The following is an 18,986-nucleotide window of genomic DNA, read 5'->3' on the forward strand; positions in this document are numbered from 1 at the left end:
GGTAAACAGGAAGGGAGCCAATACAGTCCTCTGTGGGGCCCCAGTGCAGCTTATAGCCATGTCTGTAGCCGCACAAACTCTGGTCTGGTAGTCATGTAGCCCATTATCCAGGATAAAAAGGAAGTTCCAACCTCCATTTGATGGAGTTTTCCCCCAGCAATGAAGGGAAAATGTTTGCCATCAAATGTTCAATGAGAAGGGACATTATAATTTCAGTGGACTTTACACAATAAGAGCATAAGACACAAGAATAGGATTAGGTCATAGAAAATATAGACATAGAAAACCTACAGCACAATACAGGCCCTTCAGCTCACGGTGCTGTGCAGAACATGTACTCATTTTAGAAATTACCTAGGGTTACCCATAGCCCTCTATTTTTCAAGCTCCATGTACCTATCCAGGAGTCCCTTAAAAGACCCGATTGTATCGGCCTCCACCACCGTCGTTGGCAGCCATTTGATGCACTCACCACCCTCTGCGTAAAAAACTTGCCCCTGACATCTCCTCTTTACGTACTTCCAAGCACCTTAAAACTGTGCCCTCTCATGTTAGCCATTTCAGCCCTGGGAAAAGGCCTCTGACTATCCACACGATCAATGCCTCTCATCATCTTATACACCTCTACCAGGTCACCTCTCATCCTCCTTCGTGCCAAGGAGAAAAGGTCGAGTTCGCTCAACCTATTCCCATAAGGCATGCTCCCCAATCCAGGCAACATCCTTGTAGATCTCCTCTGCACCCTTTCTATGGTTTCCACATCCTTCCTGTAGTGAGGCAACCAGAATTGAGCACAGTACTCCAAGTGGGGTCTGACCAGGGTTGTATATAGCTGCAACATTACCTCTTAGTTCTTAAAACTCAATCCCACATACTTCCATACTTGGAAGTATGATGGGTGATTGATAAGTTCATGGCCTAGGGTATAAGGACTCAATTTTAGAAAATTTAGTGCATTTACTTTTCAACATAGTCTCCTCCTACATTTACACACTTAGTCCAGCGGTTGTGGAGCATACGGATCCCTTCTTTGTAGAATTCGGCATCTTGGACCTCCAGAAGTGGCCCACAGCAGGGGTGATTGATAGGTTTGTGGCCTAAGGTAGAAGGAGATGAGTTATTAACTTTAAACTTTCTGCATGATCACTCAAAGAGTTGAACTGCACGTGCATGTAACGAGAGCTGTATAACTCATCTCCTTCTACCTTAGGCCACGAACTTATCAATCACCCCTGCTGTGGACCACTTCTGGAGGTCCAAGATGCCGTCTTCTACAAAGAAGGGATCCGTATCCTCCATGACCGCTGGACTTAGTGTGTAAATGTAGGAAAAATAAATGTGCTAGGTTTTCTAAAATTGACGCCGTCTACCTTAGGCTATGAACTTATCAATCACCCCTCGTAATTTATACTTCCAAGTTCCTGCCCGATAGCTTCATATTTCCCCTTACTCCAATTAAATGCTTTCCTAACTTGTCTGTTCCTACCCCTCTCCAATGCTGTTGTACAGGAGATAGAATTATGATCACTATCTCCAAAATGCTCTCTCACTGACAGACCAAGTTCATTTCCCAATACTAGATCAAGTACAGCCTCTCCTCTTGTAGGCTTATCTACATATTGTGTCAGGAAACCTTCCTGAACACACCTGACAAATGCCACCCCATCTAAATCCCCTGCTCTACGAAGATGCCAATCAATATTTGGGAAATTAAAATCTCCCACCACCACGACCCTGTTATTATTACACCTTTCCAGGATGTGTCTCCTTATCTGCTCCTCGATGTTCCTGTTACTATTGGGTGGTCCATAAAAAACACCCAGTAGAGTTATTGACCCCTTTCTGTTCCTAATTTCCAACCACAGAGACTCAGTAAACAACCCTTCCATGACTTCCTCCTTTTCTGCAGCCGTGACACTATCTTTGATCAACAGTGCCACTCCCCCACCTCTTTTGCCTCTCTCCCTGTCCTTTCTGAAACATCTAAAGCCTGGCCCTCTAGTTAACCGTTCCTGCCCTTGAGCCATCCAAGTCTCTGTAATGGCCACAATTTCATAGCTCCAAGTACTGATCTATGCTCTAAGCTCATCCGCTTTGTTCATGATGCTTCTTGCATTAAAATAAACACATCTTAAACCATCAGTGTAAGTGCATCCCTTCTGTCACCTGCCTATTCTCCCTGTCACACTGCCTACAAGCTTTCTCTATTTGTGAGCTAACCGCACCTTCCTCTGTCTCTTCAGTTCATTTCCACTCCAGCAATTCTAGTTTAAACTCTCCCCCAACAGCCTTCGCAAACCTCCCTGTCAGGATATTGGTCCCTCGCGGATTCAAGTGCAACCTGTCTTTTTTGTACAGGTCACACCTGCCCCAAAAGAGGTCCGAATGATTCCCTGAATCCCTGCCCCCTGCTCCGATCCCTCAGCCACGTATTTATCCTCCGCCTCATTCTACTCCTATACTCACTGTCACGTGGCACAGGTAGTAAATCCCGAGACTACTACCTTTGAGGTCCTGCTTGTCAGCTTCTTTCCTAACTCCCTGTAGTCTGTTTTCAGGACCTCCTCTCTTTTCCTACCCACATCGTTGGTACCAATATGTATCACGACCTCTGGCTGTTCGACTTCCCACTTCAGGATATTGTGGACACGATCAGAAACATCCCGGATCCTGGCACTTGCCTCCCATTTCTTGCCTCACATTTCTTTCCTGTGTCCACAGAATTGCCTGTCTGGCCCCCGAACTATAGAATCCCCTATCACTGCTGCCATCCTCTTCTTATCCCTACCCTTCTGAGCCACACAGGGCCCGACTCTGTACCAGAGGCGCAGCCACTGTTGCTTCCCCCAGGTAGGCCATCCCCCCAACAGTACCCAAACACATCCACAGGGGTACTCTCTAGTATCTGATTCTTGCCCTTCCCTCTCTTGACTGTTATCCACTTATCCGTCTCCTGAGGCCCAGGTGTGACTACTTGCCTATAACTCCTCTCTATCACCTCCTCACTTTCCCTGACCAGACAAAGGTCAATGAGCTGCATCTCCAGTTCCCTAATGTGGTCCCTAAGGAGCTGCAGCTTGCTGCACTTGATGTAGATGTGCCCATCTGGGAGGCTGGAAGTCTCCCGGACATCCCACATCTGACACCCAGTACAGAACACCGGCCTCACAGACATACTTCCTATTCTTCACAAGTAGCTTACCTCGCCTCGAACTGTTATCGCTGAAGCTCCTTGAACCAAAGCCCTCCTACTCTGACTCCCTCTACAAAGCTATCTTCTTTTAAATCCTAAACAACAGGAATTCTGCAGATGCTGGAAATTCAAGCAACATACATCAAAGTTGCTGGTGAACGCAGCAGGCCAGGCAGCATCTCTAGGAAGAGGTGCAGTCGACGTTTCAGGCCGAGACCCTTCGTCAGGACTAACTGAAGGAAGAGTGAGTAAGGGATTTGAAAGTTGGAGGGGGAGGGAGAGATCCAAAATGATAGGAGAAGACAGGAGGGGGAGGGATGGAGCCAAGAGCTGGACAGGTGATAGGCAAAAGGGGATACGAGAGGATCATGGGACAGGAGGTCCGGGAAGAAAGACGGGGGGGGGTGGGGGGGGTGACCCAGAGGATGGGCAAGAGGTATATTCAGAGGGACAGAGGGAGAAAAAAGAGAGTGAGAGAAAGAATGTGTGCATAAAAATGAGTAACAGATGGGGTACGAGGGGGAGGTGGGGCATTAGCGGAAGTTAGAGAAGTCGATGTTCATGCCATCAGGTTGGAGGCTACCCAGACGGAATATAAGGTGTTGTTCCTCCAACCTGAGTGTGGCTTCATCTTTACAGTAGAGGAGGCCGTGGATAGACATGTCAGAGTGGGAATGGGATGTGGAATTAAAATGTGTGGCCACTGGGAGATCCTGCTTTCTCTGGCAGACAGAGCGTAGATGTTCAGCAAAGCGGTCTCCCAGTCTGCGTCGGGTCTCGCCAATATATAAAAGGCCACATCGGGAGCACCGGACGCAGTACATCACCCCAGTCGACTCACAGGTGAAGTGTTGCCTCACCTGGAAGGACTGTCTGGGGCCCTGAATGGTGGTAAGGGAGGAAGTGTAAGGGCATGTGTAGCACTTGTTCCACTTACACGGATAAGTGCCAGGAGGGAGATCAGTGGGGAGGGATGGGGGGGACGAATGGACAAGGATTTCTTTTAAATCCTTCCCGCCAGTCTAACTCGCTGACATCCACGCACTTGCTCAGCCATGCCTCAATCAAACCACTGAGGAAAAAGACTCAAACACGAGGAAATCTGCAGATGCTGGAAATTCAAGCAACACACATAGAAAAAATGCTGGTAAACACAGCAGGCCAGGCAGCATCTATAGGAAGAGGTACAGTCGACGTGTCGGGCCAAGACGAAAGGTCTTGACGAAGGATCTCGGCCCGAAACGTCAACTGTACTCTTCCTATAGATGCTGCCTGGCCTGCTGCATCACCAGCATTTTTTATGTGTGTTGAGGAAAAAGACTGTCTTCTATTAAATCCTCCACACTGGTCTAACTTGCTGACTTGCTTTATCGAGGCACGACTGCGCATTTGTTTTTTTGAGTTTGCTCAAATCAAAAAAACATTTGGCTTTTTGAATTGCACCTGTGCTTCCTAAATTCAATTGACTGCAACAGACGAGGCACTTCTTGTAGGGACGGAAGGAAATCAAGATAATAACTTATTTCAGATGTGATCATAAGCAAGCAGAAAATATTTCAGAGGATTGGGAACAAATTCCTTGCCTGCCTCCTTACCTGAAGAAATAGTAAATGATAATGAAAACTATAAAACATTTTAGTAAGATTCCAGTAACAAACAAGGGAAAATCTTCAGATGCTGGAAATCCAAAATGCAGGAGGAACTCAGCAGGCTCGGCTGCATGTATGGAAAAGAGTACAGTCGATGTTTCGGGCCAAGACTCCCCTTCATCAGGACTGGAAAAAAAGATGAGGAGTCAGAGTAAGAAAGTGGGGGTGGGGAGGAAGAACCACAAGGTGATGGGTGAAACCAGGAGGTGGGGAAGGGTAGGGGGGAAGTATTGGACTGGGAAGTTGATTGGTGAAAGAGATACAGGGCTGGAGAAAGAGGAATCTGATAGGAGAGGAGGAAGGATGAAAAGGGAGAGGAGCACCAGAGGAAAATGATAAACAGGTAAGGAGATAAGGTGAGAGTGGGAAATGGGAATGGAGAAAAGTGAAGGGGGGGGCACTACTGGAAGTTAGAGAAATTAATGTTCATGCCATCCTGTATATCGATGAGACCTGACTCAGATTGAGAGACCGCTTTGCCAAGCAACTACGCTCCACCCGCCAGGAAAAGCAAGATCTCCCAGTGGCCACCCATTTTTATTTCTCTTCCCATTCCCATTCTGACATTGTTTGCAATTACAAGTTTTGAAATCTTTGCTAGAAGTCCATACCCGATACTTCTTGAAGCTGTAGTCAAGGAGTGGCATGCCTTGCTTAAGGAAAGATTCAACAAAAAGACGTCCATGCTGCATCACAAGAAAAAAACATTTATTAGATCAAAAATATAATTCAATCAAACAAATAATCCAATAAAATTATACTGTTTGTGCAGAGTCAAATAATGTACTTTCATTTTGTTTGTGACATTTGGTAGCAATTGTGGAGAAACTGAAATTTCTAACCATCATAAATCAGATTGAAACAATGTATTTCTGTCTGATATGTAATGGTTAGAAGTTTCAATTGAGATAACATTCTGATAAACCCCTTCTAACATCGGAGGCTAATGTTAGGCTGTCTTTAAAGAGGGTGAACTCTCGCAAAGCGGAAGGTCCTGACAGTGTACCTGGTAAGGCTCTGAAAACTTGTGCCAACCAACTGGCAGGAGTATTCATAGATACTTTCAACCTCTCACTGCTACAGGCGGAAGTTCCCACTTGCTTCAAAAAGTCAATAATTATACCAGTGCCTAAGAAGAATAATGTGAGCTGTCTTAATGACTATCACCCAGTAGCACTCACATCTACAGTGATGAAATGCTTTGAGAGGTTGGTCATGGCTAGACTGAACTCCTGCCTCAGCAAGGATCTGGACCCACTGCAGTTTGCCTATTGCCACAATAGGTCATCGGCAGATACAATCTCAATGGCTCTTTACACGGCCTTAGACCACCTGGACAATACAAATACCTATGTCAGGATGCTGTTCATCGACTACAGCTCAGCATTTAACACCATCATTCCCACAATCCTGATTGAGAAGGTACAGAACCTCGGCCTCTGCAATTGGATCCTCAACTTCCTAACCAGAAACCTGTGGAGATTGCTGTTATAATACCTCCTCCTCGCTGACTATCAACACCAGTGCACCTCAGGGGTGTGTGCTTAGCCCACTGCTCTACTCTCTCTATACTCATGACTGTGTGGCCAGGCATAGCTCAAATACCATCTATAAATTTACTGATGATACAATCATTATTGGTGGAATCTCAGATTGAAACGTGAGGGTGTACAGGAGTGAGATATACCAACTAGTGGAGTGGTGTCACAGCAACAACCTGGCACTCAATGTCAGTAAGACGAAAGAGAGGATTGTGGACTTCAGAAAGGATAAGACAAGGGAACATAGAGAGTGAGCAGTTTCAAGTTCCTGGGTGTCAAGATATCTGAGGACCTAACTTGGTCACAACATATTGATGCAGCTATAAAGAAGGCAAGCCAGTGACTATAGTTCATTAGGAGTTTGAGGAGATTTGGTATCTCAACAAAAACACTCAAAAACGTCTATAGATGTACCATGGAGAGCATTCTGACAGACTGCATCACTGTTTGATATGGGGGTGGGGCTACTGCACAAGACCGAAAGAAGCTGAAGAGGGTTGTAAATTTAGTCGGCTCTATCTTGGGTACTAGCCTACAAAGTACCCAGGACATCTTCTAAGAGTGGTTTCTCAGAAAGGCAGTGTCCATTATTAAGGACCTCTAGCAGCCAGGGCATGCCCTTTTCTCACTGTTACCATCAGGCAGGAGGCACAGGAGCCTGAAGGCACACACTCAGCAATTCAGGCACAGTTTCTTCCCCTCTGCCATCCAATTCCTCAATGGACATTGAACCCCGTGTATTGCATTGAACTGCTGCTGCGAAGTTAACAAATTTCATGACACATGCTGGTGATAATAATTCTTATTCTGCCCCTTTTCCATAGTCTCCACAGCCTTCTTGTAATAGGGCCACTAGAGCGACGGAGGATGAGCAGTGACCTGATAGAGGTGTATATGATGATGAGGGGCATTGATCGTGTGGATAGTTAGAGGCTTTTTCCCAGGGCTGAAATGGCTAACATGAGGGGACATAGTTTTATGGTGCTTGGAAATAGGTACCCAGGGGATGTCAGGGGTAAGTTTTTAACACAGAGACTGGTGGGTACGTGGAATGCACTGCTGGCAGCAGTGGTGAAAGCGGATACAATAGGGTCTTTTAAGAGCCTCTTAGATGGGTACGTGGAGCTTAGAAAAATAAAGGGCTATGAGCTAGGGAAATTCTAGGCAGTCTCTAGAATAGGTTAATGGTCGGCACAACATTGTGGGCCGAACGGCCTGTAATGTGCTGCAAGTTTCTATGTTCTATATAGAACTGCACACAGTACTCCCAGTGTGATCTGACTAAAGCTTTATACTGCAGCATGACTCTCTTAACTCTTAATATCCAATGAAGGCAAGCATTCCATATACCTTCTTTACCACCCTTTCCACTTGCATTGCTACTTTCACTGAACTATGGTCTTGGACCCCAGGATTCCTCTGTACCCTAACTGTATGACTTTGAAACTCACAGTAATGTTCAGGAACCTCAGTCTAGGTTATTTCTAGGATATTGGCTCAAAACCAAGACTTAGTAGAAAGAGATAGAATTGCAGGAATGCTACAATCTTATCTACAGTTGGTAAGCTGGCAAATCTTAAATGTTTGAAATTAAATTATCAAATGGGACACTGATTTCTATTTTTAGTTAATAGCACATCATAGTGGAAATCCCACCCCAATGTCCCAATATTCATAAACTCTGCCTATTGTAATCATTTTGCTTTGCATAATTTTTTCAGTAGATACACAATGTGAATACAAGGTCTTTCTCCTAAGAAATAAATTGACCGTTGACAAACGAAAACTTAATAAGCTGATTACCTTGAGGCAAACACCCAGTACTGGCCTGCTGTCAAACACCTATGAGATTAGAGAATATTGATGAACACAAAAATAGATTTTCCCAAACTATATAGGCATCCGTTAGTCTCATGAGACCATGGATTTGCGCCTTGGAAGGTTTCCAGGGCGCAGACCTGGGCAAGGTTGTATGGAAGACCAACAGTTGCCCATGCTGCAAGTCTCCCCTCTCCACGCCACCGATGTTGTCCAAGGGAAGGGCATTAGGACCCATACAGCTTGGCACCAGTGTCGTCGCAGAGCAATGTGTGGTTAAGTGCCTTGCTCAAGGACACACACGCTGCCTCAGCCAAGGCTCGAACTAGCGACCTTCAAATCACTAGACGAATGCCTTAACCACTTGGCCACACGCCAACATTAACTATAACCAAAGCAAATAGATAGATACTAAAGTAAGGTTCATATTAACATTCACATAAGCAAACCATTGTAGAATTAGCACAAAACACTAAACACTGTAATGGCCACTCTCTCAGGATCTTTACATTACCTTTATTAGTAAAGGGAGAATCTGAGTGTACACAAAAACAGGAAAATGAATATCCCAAGATCGTATGGCATATAACATCATAGCCACATCACAGCGGTACTTGGAAAAGTAGGTCAGCATGGCAACGTCACAGTTAATGCCACACTTTAGAGCATCAGCTGTATGATTGGCATTTGATTCCTGCTGCTGTCTGTGAAGACTTACTAAGTTCCTCCTGTGAGCATGAGGGTTTCCTCCAGATGTTCTGGTTTCCTCCCACATTTCAAAGACACAAGGTTAAGGTTAGTTGGTACCATAAGTATAGCACCACTTAAGGCTGCTCAGCACAAAGCTTGATGATTTGATCTAATGCAAATGATACACTTCATTGTACATTTCAATGAATATGTGACAAATAAAGCTAGTATCTTTAATATTTAGTTTTGGAAACACTGGGAGGAACAAAACTACCTGTCCTACCCAGATAACTTGTGAAGCTAACACAGGTCCCAAATGCAGCAGGTTATATAATTTTGGCAATCTTTTCGACAAATAGCAACAATCAAATACAATGGATTTTGGTTAACTGGGACAACTCTTAAAGAACAAAAACTAATTGAGTAAATAGCTGGGATTGCCTTAATTTGTTTCGTACACAATGTCACTTAATTGGGACAGGAGACAGTTGCCGAATAGTTTCTAACTAGCATCAGTCACATTAACTTGTGTGGCTGTTAAACACTATATTGTGCTTAGAGTGAACAGTTTTGAAATCACATCAATTGCTTGTGTTTGGACAGGATTTTTGTTATTGATATTTGGCAAAAAATAAGCAGTAAGACAATTCAGAATTGTTTTGTTCACTGCGGTTTCAAGCTTGGAAATGCCAGAAATGGGAGTGAAAATGAAACTATTTCACTATTTCAACAAGTTAGGAACTATGAAGAATTGAAGGTATTGATTATCATCTTGAATGTTACCTTTGGTCACCACCAGGCAGTCAGTTCTCATCTGTGGCTCCAAGCAGCTGTTTGCATGCAGGGGTGGCCACACCCTAGTACATCATTTTGACAGGTTTGCTAAACCAGGTGAGGTAGCTGGTGGGTCCCATACCCCAGTGATATAGGGACATGCCTGTTCTAGCATCCCAAGTTAGCTCTGGTGGACTTGGGAGGGTGAGATCTATAGTGAGAAAGGAATCCAGGTTATTTTCTCAACTGCAACATTCCGTGGAGATGAAGGGCAATGCAAGGCACAGAAGTCATGGTCATCCACTGCAACCAGGAAAGACACCAATTGTGATGTCTACTCGTAGAACTGGACCCGGACTTCAAAGATCAACAGAGTGCAGTTGCCCAGAGCAACGGCTTTTCCACTTTAAAATCTCTCCTGCACAGGATTCATGTCATTGTTGGATATGGCGGCCAACCACCAGTAGTATTGACGGTGTTCTAATTTGTTCCGTATTTCAATTAAATGCATAATTTCTTACTCAGTTAAATGATAGATTGTCTTTTTTTTTAATATACCTTTTTAACTTTCCATGAAACTTTGGCTATTTAGGGCAACCATTTATTTGGGCCAAAATGTACTGGTCCTGATGTGTCCCAATTAACTGGAATCCACTGCGTTTTAAGTTTGAGGTGGTAGATTTTTATTAACCTCAGAAGTACGATCATTAAGACTGGAAATACAGAGATACAGACTGATGATCCAGTGAAATCAATTCAAATGCCATCAACAGCCTGGAAAATTTACCAAATCAGTTAATTAAACAAATTCTAGAATTAAAATGACTTGTCTAAAGCCTCAGATTGCCAAAAAGGCTCAAGAGATTGCAGATTCTGGAATCTGAAACAATAAACAATCTGCTGGAGGAACTCAGCTGGCCTAGCAACATCTGTAGATGGAAAGGAATTGTCAAAATTTTCAAAGTTCAGAGCTCAAAGTAAATTTATTCATTTTCTTCCAGGCATTTGCAGTAAAAAAGAGAAATACAATAGAATCAATGAAAAACTTTACATAAACTGACAAATGTGCAAAAGACAAACTATGCAAATTTAAATAAATAAATAAATAATATTGGGGACATGAGTGGTAGGGTCCATGAATATAAGTCTATAGGTTGTGGAATCCATTCAGAGTTGAGGTAAGTGAAGTTATCCATGCTGGTTCAGGAGCCTGATAGGTGAAAGGTAATGAATACTCCTGAATCTGGTTGTGTGGGTCCTGTACCTCCTTCCCAATGGCAGCAGCGAGATGAGAGCACGGCCTGGGCACTGGGGGCTTCTGCATTAGGCCTAGTTTTGACTTGGAATGTTAATTCTTTCCCACTCTTGGAGACTGCTCAACCCGCCGAGTTCCTCAGTGGATTGATGTCAGGAAAACATTTGCTTCACTGTTGTCCCTTAGAGAAGGGAGCTTATCTTGCATACAGTTCTAAAGAGACTTAGGGTTCTCTTGCCAGTGATGCCATATAAAACATGGGAGCGGAATTAGGCCATTCAGTTTGAGTCTGCTCTGCTGTTCAATCATGATTGATTTATTATCCCTCTAAAGCCTATTCTCCTGCCTTCTCCCCGTAATCTTTGACGCCTTTACTAATCAAGAATTTATATCAAGAACTCTGCTATATTTATACCCAATGACTTGGCATCCACAGCCGACTGTAGGAATAAATTCCACAGATTCACCACCTTCTGGCTAAAGAAATTCCTCCTCATCTCTGTTGTAAATGAATGAATGAATTAAAAAAAGCTAAGCAAAACATGCAAGAGTCCTCTTACTGAATGGCAGAACAAGAGTAAGCAACTCATTTTCTTGTTGATTGATCAAGACAAAAAACTACGTACTCTTACAAGAAAATAAATCGATTTACCTTAACAAGATTTACAAGGATATGGAAGTCCCGCACAGCTAGATTCCACCGTAACAGCTTCTCTACCTGCACCTGAGACCAAAGCTGTGTTAAAGTAGGGCTGAAAAAGACATAGCAAAACCATCACATTTGTTCCCCGTTTATTAGCTTTATGCTACAGCACAAACAGCTATTATCTCCTTCACAAAACAAATGCACTGAATAATGTTTCAAGTATAAACATCTCATTGGTATACAGTGCCTATAAAAAGTATTCACGCCCCCCCCCAGAAGTTTTCGTGTTTTATTGATTTACAACATTGAATCACAGTGGATTTAGTTTGCTTCTTTTCACACTGATCAACAGAAAAAGATTCTTTCATGTCAAAGTGAAAGCAGATCGCTACAAAGTGATCTAAATTAATTACAAATATAAAACACAAAATAATTTATTGCATAGGTATACACCCCCTTTAATATAACACACCAAATCATCACAGGTGCAGCCAATTGGTTTAGAAGTCACATAATTAGTTACATGGAGATCACTGTGTGCAGTCAAGGTGTTTCAATTAACTGTACTAAAAATACACCCGTATCTGGAAACTGCTGGTGAGTCAGGATCCTGCCAAAAACTACACCATGAAGACAAAAAAGCACTCCAAGCAACTCCTTAAAAAGGTTATTGAAAAACACAGATCGGGAGATGGATACTAGAAAATTTCCAAGTCACTGAATATCCCTTGGAGTACAGTTAAGTCAATCATCAAGAAATGGAAAGAATATGGCACAGCTGTAAATCTGTCTAGAGCAGGCTGAACCCAAAAACTGAGTGACCGTGCAAGATGGCGATAGTGAGGGAAGTTACCAAGAGACCTATAACAACTCTGGAGGAGTTACAAGCTTCAGTGGTTAAGATGGGAGTGATTGTCCATACAACAATAATTGCTTGAGTGCTTCACCAGTCGCAACTTTATGGGAGAGTGGTAAAGAGAAAGCCATGGTTGGAAAAAAAACCTCACATAAATCTTGGCTGAAGTTTGCCAGAAGGCATGTGAGGGACTCTGAAGTCAGCTGGAAGAAGGTTCTATGGTCCGATGAAACCAAAATTGAGCTGTTTGGCATGAGTCAAACACCGCAGATCATCAAACACACACCATCCCTACCGTGAAGCATTGTGGTTGGCTGCATCATGCTGTGGGGATGCTTCACTCTGCAGCAGGCCCTGGAAGGCTTGTGAAGGTCAAGGGTAAAATGAATGCAGCAAAATACAGGCAAATTCTGGAGGAAAACCTGATGCAGTCTGCAAGAGAACTATGACTTGGGAGAAGATTTGTTTTCCCTCAAGACAGTGACCCCAAGCATGAAGTCAAAGCTACACAGGAATGGCTTATAAACAAGAAAGTTAATGTCCTAGAGTGGCCAAGTCAGAGTCTAGACCTTAATCCAATTGAGAATTTGTGGCTGAACTTAAAGAGCCATTCACTCATGATCCCCGTGTAATCTGATAGAGTTTGAGCAGTTTTGTAAAGAAGAATAGAGAAAAATTGCAGTGTCCAAAACTGCAAAGCTGACAGACTCAAGGCTGTAATTGCTGCCAAAGATGCATCAACTAAATACTGATTTGAAGGGGTGAGTAATTATGGGCCATAAATTATTTTGTTTAGTAATTGTAATAAATTTAGACCAATTTGTAAAAATTGTTTTCATGTTGACATGAAAGAATCATTGCTATTGATTAGTGTGAAAAACCCAAATTAAATCCACTGTGATTCATGTTGTAATACAATAAAACATGAAAACTTCCGGGGGGCGGTGAATACTTTTTATAGGCACTGTAAATAGATGAAAACAGACAAAATTATGCAAGCTTGTGTTTCAGTCAGAATATCAAGCATGATTAAAATATTTCATTTCCTCCTCAGGATAAGCACTCAATGACACATACCATTTCTCAATGTCCAGTTAATCTTAAATTATTTAATCCTTAAAAGACATTCCAGTCAGATGCTCTTTTGTCTGAACCTTGCCATTTTGCTCCTAGAGATAGTTTTATTGAAGTACTGTAATGGCTAACATAAAGAAAATGGCAACGGTGCAAGATCTGCTTTACCTCAGATGAATCAGACGGTGTACCAGCTGGAATTTCCTTTATTGATGCATTCAGTTCTCTCATCATCACCCGGTAGAAGACCAAAAATGTTTGCCTGTACAGAAGTTAAGCAGATTATTTTACTGTTTTTTTCCATCTATTCTGGGTCCATTTTCTTTTACATCAACAACTAAAAAAGGTAGGAATTGAACACAATGCCACAGTATACAATGTATGTTAATGATGGCAATGGTCTTAGGAAAATCATTTTCCAATAGGTATCACTGGATTGTGAATGTGAGCAAAGAATACTTTCACTGGCACTTTGCCAACTAAGATCAGATAAGTCAGTGTAGGCTGGGTTGTGAGTACATCAGCATTTGGTATGGCGGATCCAATGTGCAGGATTGAAAGAGGTTGCAGAGGGTTGTAGGCTCAGCGGGCTCTATCATGAACACCACCCTCCCCACCACCGAGGATATCTTAAACAGGCAGTGCCTCAAGAAAGTGACATCCATCATTAAGGATCTTAACTCTCCAGGACATGCCCTCTTCTCATTAACATAATTGGGGAGAAGGTACAGGACCTTGAAGGTGAATAATCACCACTTTAAGAGCAGCTTCTACCCCTCCACCAGCTCTCCATGGTCCAGAACCCAAATCTCACTATTCTGCTTTTGCACTATTTATTGTAACACATAGTGATTTTTTAAAACATCCTTCACATACTGCTGCAACAAGACAACACATTTCACGATATATGTTAATGATAATATATCAAGGATCTGATGGCTGTAATTTCAACTTATAAGATTGCTATGTTTGCCTAAATCACTATTCTATTCAAACCTGGTCAGCGTTGGAAACGTCAGTGAGTTACCATCCTTGGTTGAGTTCAATAGCTCAGGAACACCCACACCAGCAATTTCCTCCACAGATTTCAACACGTCATCTGTATGTTTCAAATAAATACTGCCAACACAGTAAAAATATTTAATAGGAAATTAACAATAAACGGTATGGAGTAGTTCATTATTTAACATTTCTCAATTACTCTGGATGACATGTAACAAAAAGCAAATTGAATATTTTAAACAACATACCCACAAAATACTGCAGGAATTCAGCAGGTCAGGCAGTTTCTTTGGAGGGAAATGAACATTTGACATTTTGGGTTGAATTTCTTTATTAGGATAGAAAAGAAAGGGGACAGAAGCCACAATAAGGTGGGTTGAAGGGGAGGAGTACAAGCAGGCAGCTGATAGGTGAGACCAGGTGAGCAGGAAAGTGAATGGGCTGGGCAGGAGGAAGATGTGAGAAGCTGGGAAGGGATAGGTGGAAATAGTAAAGGTCTGAAGAAGGGATCTGATAGGAGAGGACTGTGGAATAAAGGGAAGGTGGTGGGAAATTAAAGGGAGACGATGGGGAAATTCTCACATCATTCCCCCTCCCCTATCCACATGCCTTCCATCATCTTATTCAGCCCCCTTCCTTTCCAGTCACGATGACCGGTTTTGAGTCAAAACATCAACTGTTTATTTCCCTCCATAGATTAGTCACCTCACTAATAGGAAGGATGTGGAAGCATTGGAAAGGATACAGAGGAGATTTACCAGGATGTTGCCTGGTTTAGAGGGTATGGATTATCATCAGAGATTAAGGGAGCTCGGGCTTTACTCTTTGGAGAGGAGGATGAGAGGAGACATGATAGAGGTATACAAGATATTAAGAGGTATACAAGATATTAAGAGGAATAGGTAGAGTGGACAGTCAGCACCTCTTCCCAGGGCACCGCTGCTCAATACAGGGGGACATGGCTTTAAGGTAAGGGGTGGGAGGTTCAAGGGGGATATTAGAGGAAGGTTTTTTACTCAGAGAGTGGTTGGTGTGTGGAATGCACTGCCTGAGTCAGTGGTGGAGGCAGATACACTAGTGAAATTTAAGAGACCACTAGACAGGTATATGAAGGAATTTAAGGTGGGGGGTTATATCGGAGGCAGGGTTTGAGGGTTGGCACAACAATGTGTGCCGAAGGGCCTGTACTGTGCTGTACTATTCTATGTTCTATGTAAGGGTGAATTAAGAATTGGTAAAATATGTTGGTCTAGCCAGCAATATTGATCTCCCACCCACTAAGGAATTTTCAAAAACTGTACTATAAACTATGTCAGTTTAACTGGGTTCCAGGGGTCAAAAGATTGTTCGGTCCTCAGTGTGCAGTGGAGAGTAATGTTAAAGGACCAACCAGGTTCTAGATGAATGCTAGAACAAGATGATCTCACTCAATGTTGCAAGAACTAGTATTGATATAGATTGCACTTCATCAAAATTAAATTACGCCAATAAAAAACAGCATTCAGATATCGAGGGTCAAGTTTTATCCTGGCCAATTCATGTAATTACTAGTTTCACTTACCATAAGAGTGTTTCCAGAGCTTCATTATACTTATTACCTTTCTCTTTTTCTCCAGAAGGTGAAACCCAGGATTGGCACAAGAAGCCTCGTGCTATTTGTGCTAAATAGAGAACATTGCGAACAATCATGTCATTTTTTGATGCAATCTTTACAATGCATTTATTATAAGCATCCTTCTATAGCCATATAACAATTACACACGGAAACAGGCCATCTCAACCCTTCTAGTCCGTGCTATACATTTCTTTTTCTGCAAACTATCTTCAGATCTCTCCCAGCATGTTTATTAAAAAGGTGCTATCAGACAGAAAAGTGGAACAAAAATTAAAATAGACCATTACAAAGAACATACAGAACGAGATTGAATTGAATTTATTACTTACATCCTTCATAAACATGAGTAAAAATCTTTATGTTATATCTCTGTCTAAATTTGCAATGTGCAGTTTATAGTAATTTATAATAAATAGTATGTACAACAGGACAGTCAATATAACATAAAATACAATTGTGTCAGCATGAATTAATCAGTTTGATGGCCTGGTGGAAGAAGCTGTCCCAGAGCCTGTTGATCCTGGCTTTTATGCTGCAATACCATTTGTGGCTGGGGTGACTCGGGTCCCCAATGACCCTTCGGGCCCTTTTTTCACACCTGTCTTTGTAAATGTCCTGAAAAGCGGGAAATTCACACCTACAGATGCGCTGGGCTGTCCGCACCACTCTCTGCAAAGTCCTGCGATTGGGGGAGGTACAGTTCCCATACCAGGTAGTGAAGCAGCCAGTCAGGATGCTCTCAATCGTGCTCCTGTAGAAAGTTCTTAGGATTTGGGGGCCCTTACCAACCTTCTTCAACCGACTGAGGTGAAAGTGGAGCTGTTGTGCCTTTTTCACTACACAGCCAGTATGTACAGAACATGTGAGATCCTCGGTGATGTTTATGCTGAGGAACTTAAAGCTGTTCATCCTCTCAACCCCAGATCCATTGATGTCGATAGGAGTTAGCCTGTTTCCATTCCTCCTGTAGTCCACAACCAGCTCCTTTGTTTTTGTGACATTGAGGGAGAGGTTGTTTTCTTGACACCACTATGTCAGGGTGATGACTTCTTCTCTGTAGGCTGTCTCATTATTATTTGAGATTAGGCCAATCAGTGTACTGCCATCAGCAAATTTAATTAGCAGATTGAAGCTGTGGGTGACAACACAGTCGTGGTTATACAGAGAGGAAAGGAAAGGGCTTAGTACACAGCCTTGAGGGACACCTGTGTTGAGGATCAGAGGGGCAGAGGTGAGGGAGCCCACTCTTACCACCAGCCAGTGATCTTTCACGAAGTCCAGGATCCAGCTACACAAGGCAGAGTGAAGGCCGAGGACTCTGAGCTTCTTGTCAAGCCTGGAGGGAATTATGGTGTTGAGTGCTGAACTGTAGTCCAAGAACAGCATTCTCACATAAGCATCCTTCTTCTCCAGGTGTGTAAGGACAGTGTGTAGAGCCGTGACTATTGTGTCATCTGTCGGTCGGTTGTGTCAGTAGGTGAATTGTAGGGGTCCAGTGTGGGTGGCAGCAAGTTGCAGATGTAGTCCTCGACCAGCCTCTCAAAGCATTTGCTTATTATTGAGGTGAGTGCGACAGGACACAGGTCACTCAGACATGTTACCTTGCAAGTTATGTGTCATTCAAGTCGTACTGAAACTGTAAATGTAAGATACAACGAAAGACAGACATTATCTAATGGAAAGAAGCAAAATTAATTGAAAGAGCGATGTTGCATATTAGTATTCTTCCTCTAAAAATTCTACCATAACGCTCTGATGCTCCAAGAAATCTGCACTCCTCCAACTTCATCCTTGTCTTACACTATAATCACTTTACTATTGGTCCCTTGCCTTCAAATACCTGGTTCTTGAACTTCAGAATTCATTCTTTAAGCCATTCTCTCCTCTGTAGCATTAATCTCTATCTCTGACCAAGTTTCCAACAAAAGATCAGCAGTCTGGGATATTAACTCTGTTTCTTTCTCCACAGATGTGTACATCCTGCATTTTCTGTATTTACATTTGGAAATCAAATGTAGCATAGTGGTTAGTACAATGCTATTACAGCTCGGACATCAGAGTTCAATTCTGATGTCATCTGTAAAGTCCTTCCCACGGAATGTGTGGATTTCCTCTGGATGCTCTGATTTCCTCCCACAGTAAAGAGGCATTACAGTTAGTAGGTCAATTGGTCACTATAAATTATCCCTTGATTAGGTTAGGGCTAAACCGTGGGTTGCTGGGCAGTGCATCTCGAAGGACTAGAAGACTTATTCTGCAATGTATCTCTAAATAAAAGATAGACAAATAATGATCCCGATGAAGGGATTGTTGAAAATTATGTGAAAGGTTCTGTATCAAAGCAGACTACTTTTATTGTGAAACAGCAGCTTCCAAACTTCAAATCTTGGTGAATGAATGAATCAAGGTAAACAGCTCTGAAGCTGGTCCATACCAAATTTAAAAAATCCATTCCTTTTTATGTGTCGACCCACAAATTCAAAGTGGCATTTACAACAGATCAAAGATTATGCTTAGTTCAAAAAAAAATTCCATATGTCTTCTTCCTATATTAGCCTTCCAACAAGTCTGTGTTACCTTAAGACATTCTCCACAGTCAAGAAAGCTCACCAATGCCTCTACTTCTGAGCGGGCTGGAGAAAGATGGACTCATGACCTTCTACAGATGCACAGTTGAGAACATCCTAACATGTTGTATCATTGTATGGTATGCAAACTGTACTACGACGGACAGGAGGGTGCTACGACGGGTAGTTAAATCCGCCATCAAGAACATATATACAGAAAGGTGTTGGAGAAAGGTCAGCAATATAAAGAAGAATCCCACTCCCATCAGGGAAGAGGCTATGCAGCATCCACGTCAGGACCACCAG

The 18,986-nt window shown here is 42.7% G+C and overlaps 1 protein-coding gene across 2 annotated transcripts in view; it reads right to left on the reverse strand.

Moving 5' to 3' along the window:
• The window catches only part of fancd2 (FA complementation group D2), a 178,429-nt gene that overhangs the window by 16,017 nt on the left and 143,426 nt on the right, over window positions 1-18,986 (reverse strand). For both annotated transcript variants that reach the window (XM_063067563.1, XM_063067564.1), the window contains 6 exons: window positions 16,060-16,159; window positions 14,493-14,615; window positions 13,665-13,758; window positions 11,573-11,644; window positions 8,187-8,225; window positions 5,454-5,528 (listed from right to left, as the gene is read on the reverse strand). In XM_063067563.1, coding sequence (XP_062923633.1) covers window positions 5,454-5,528; window positions 8,187-8,225; window positions 11,573-11,644; window positions 13,665-13,758; window positions 14,493-14,615; window positions 16,060-16,159 — 503 coding nt within the window. The remainder of the gene's footprint in view (window positions 1-5,453; window positions 5,529-8,186; window positions 8,226-11,572; window positions 11,645-13,664; window positions 13,759-14,492; window positions 14,616-16,059; window positions 16,160-18,986) is intronic.

This window comes from Mobula hypostoma, chromosome 15 (genome assembly GCF_963921235.1).
Source record: "Mobula hypostoma chromosome 15, sMobHyp1.1, whole genome shotgun sequence".
NCBI lineage: Eukaryota > Metazoa > Chordata > Chondrichthyes > Myliobatiformes > Myliobatidae > Mobula > Mobula hypostoma.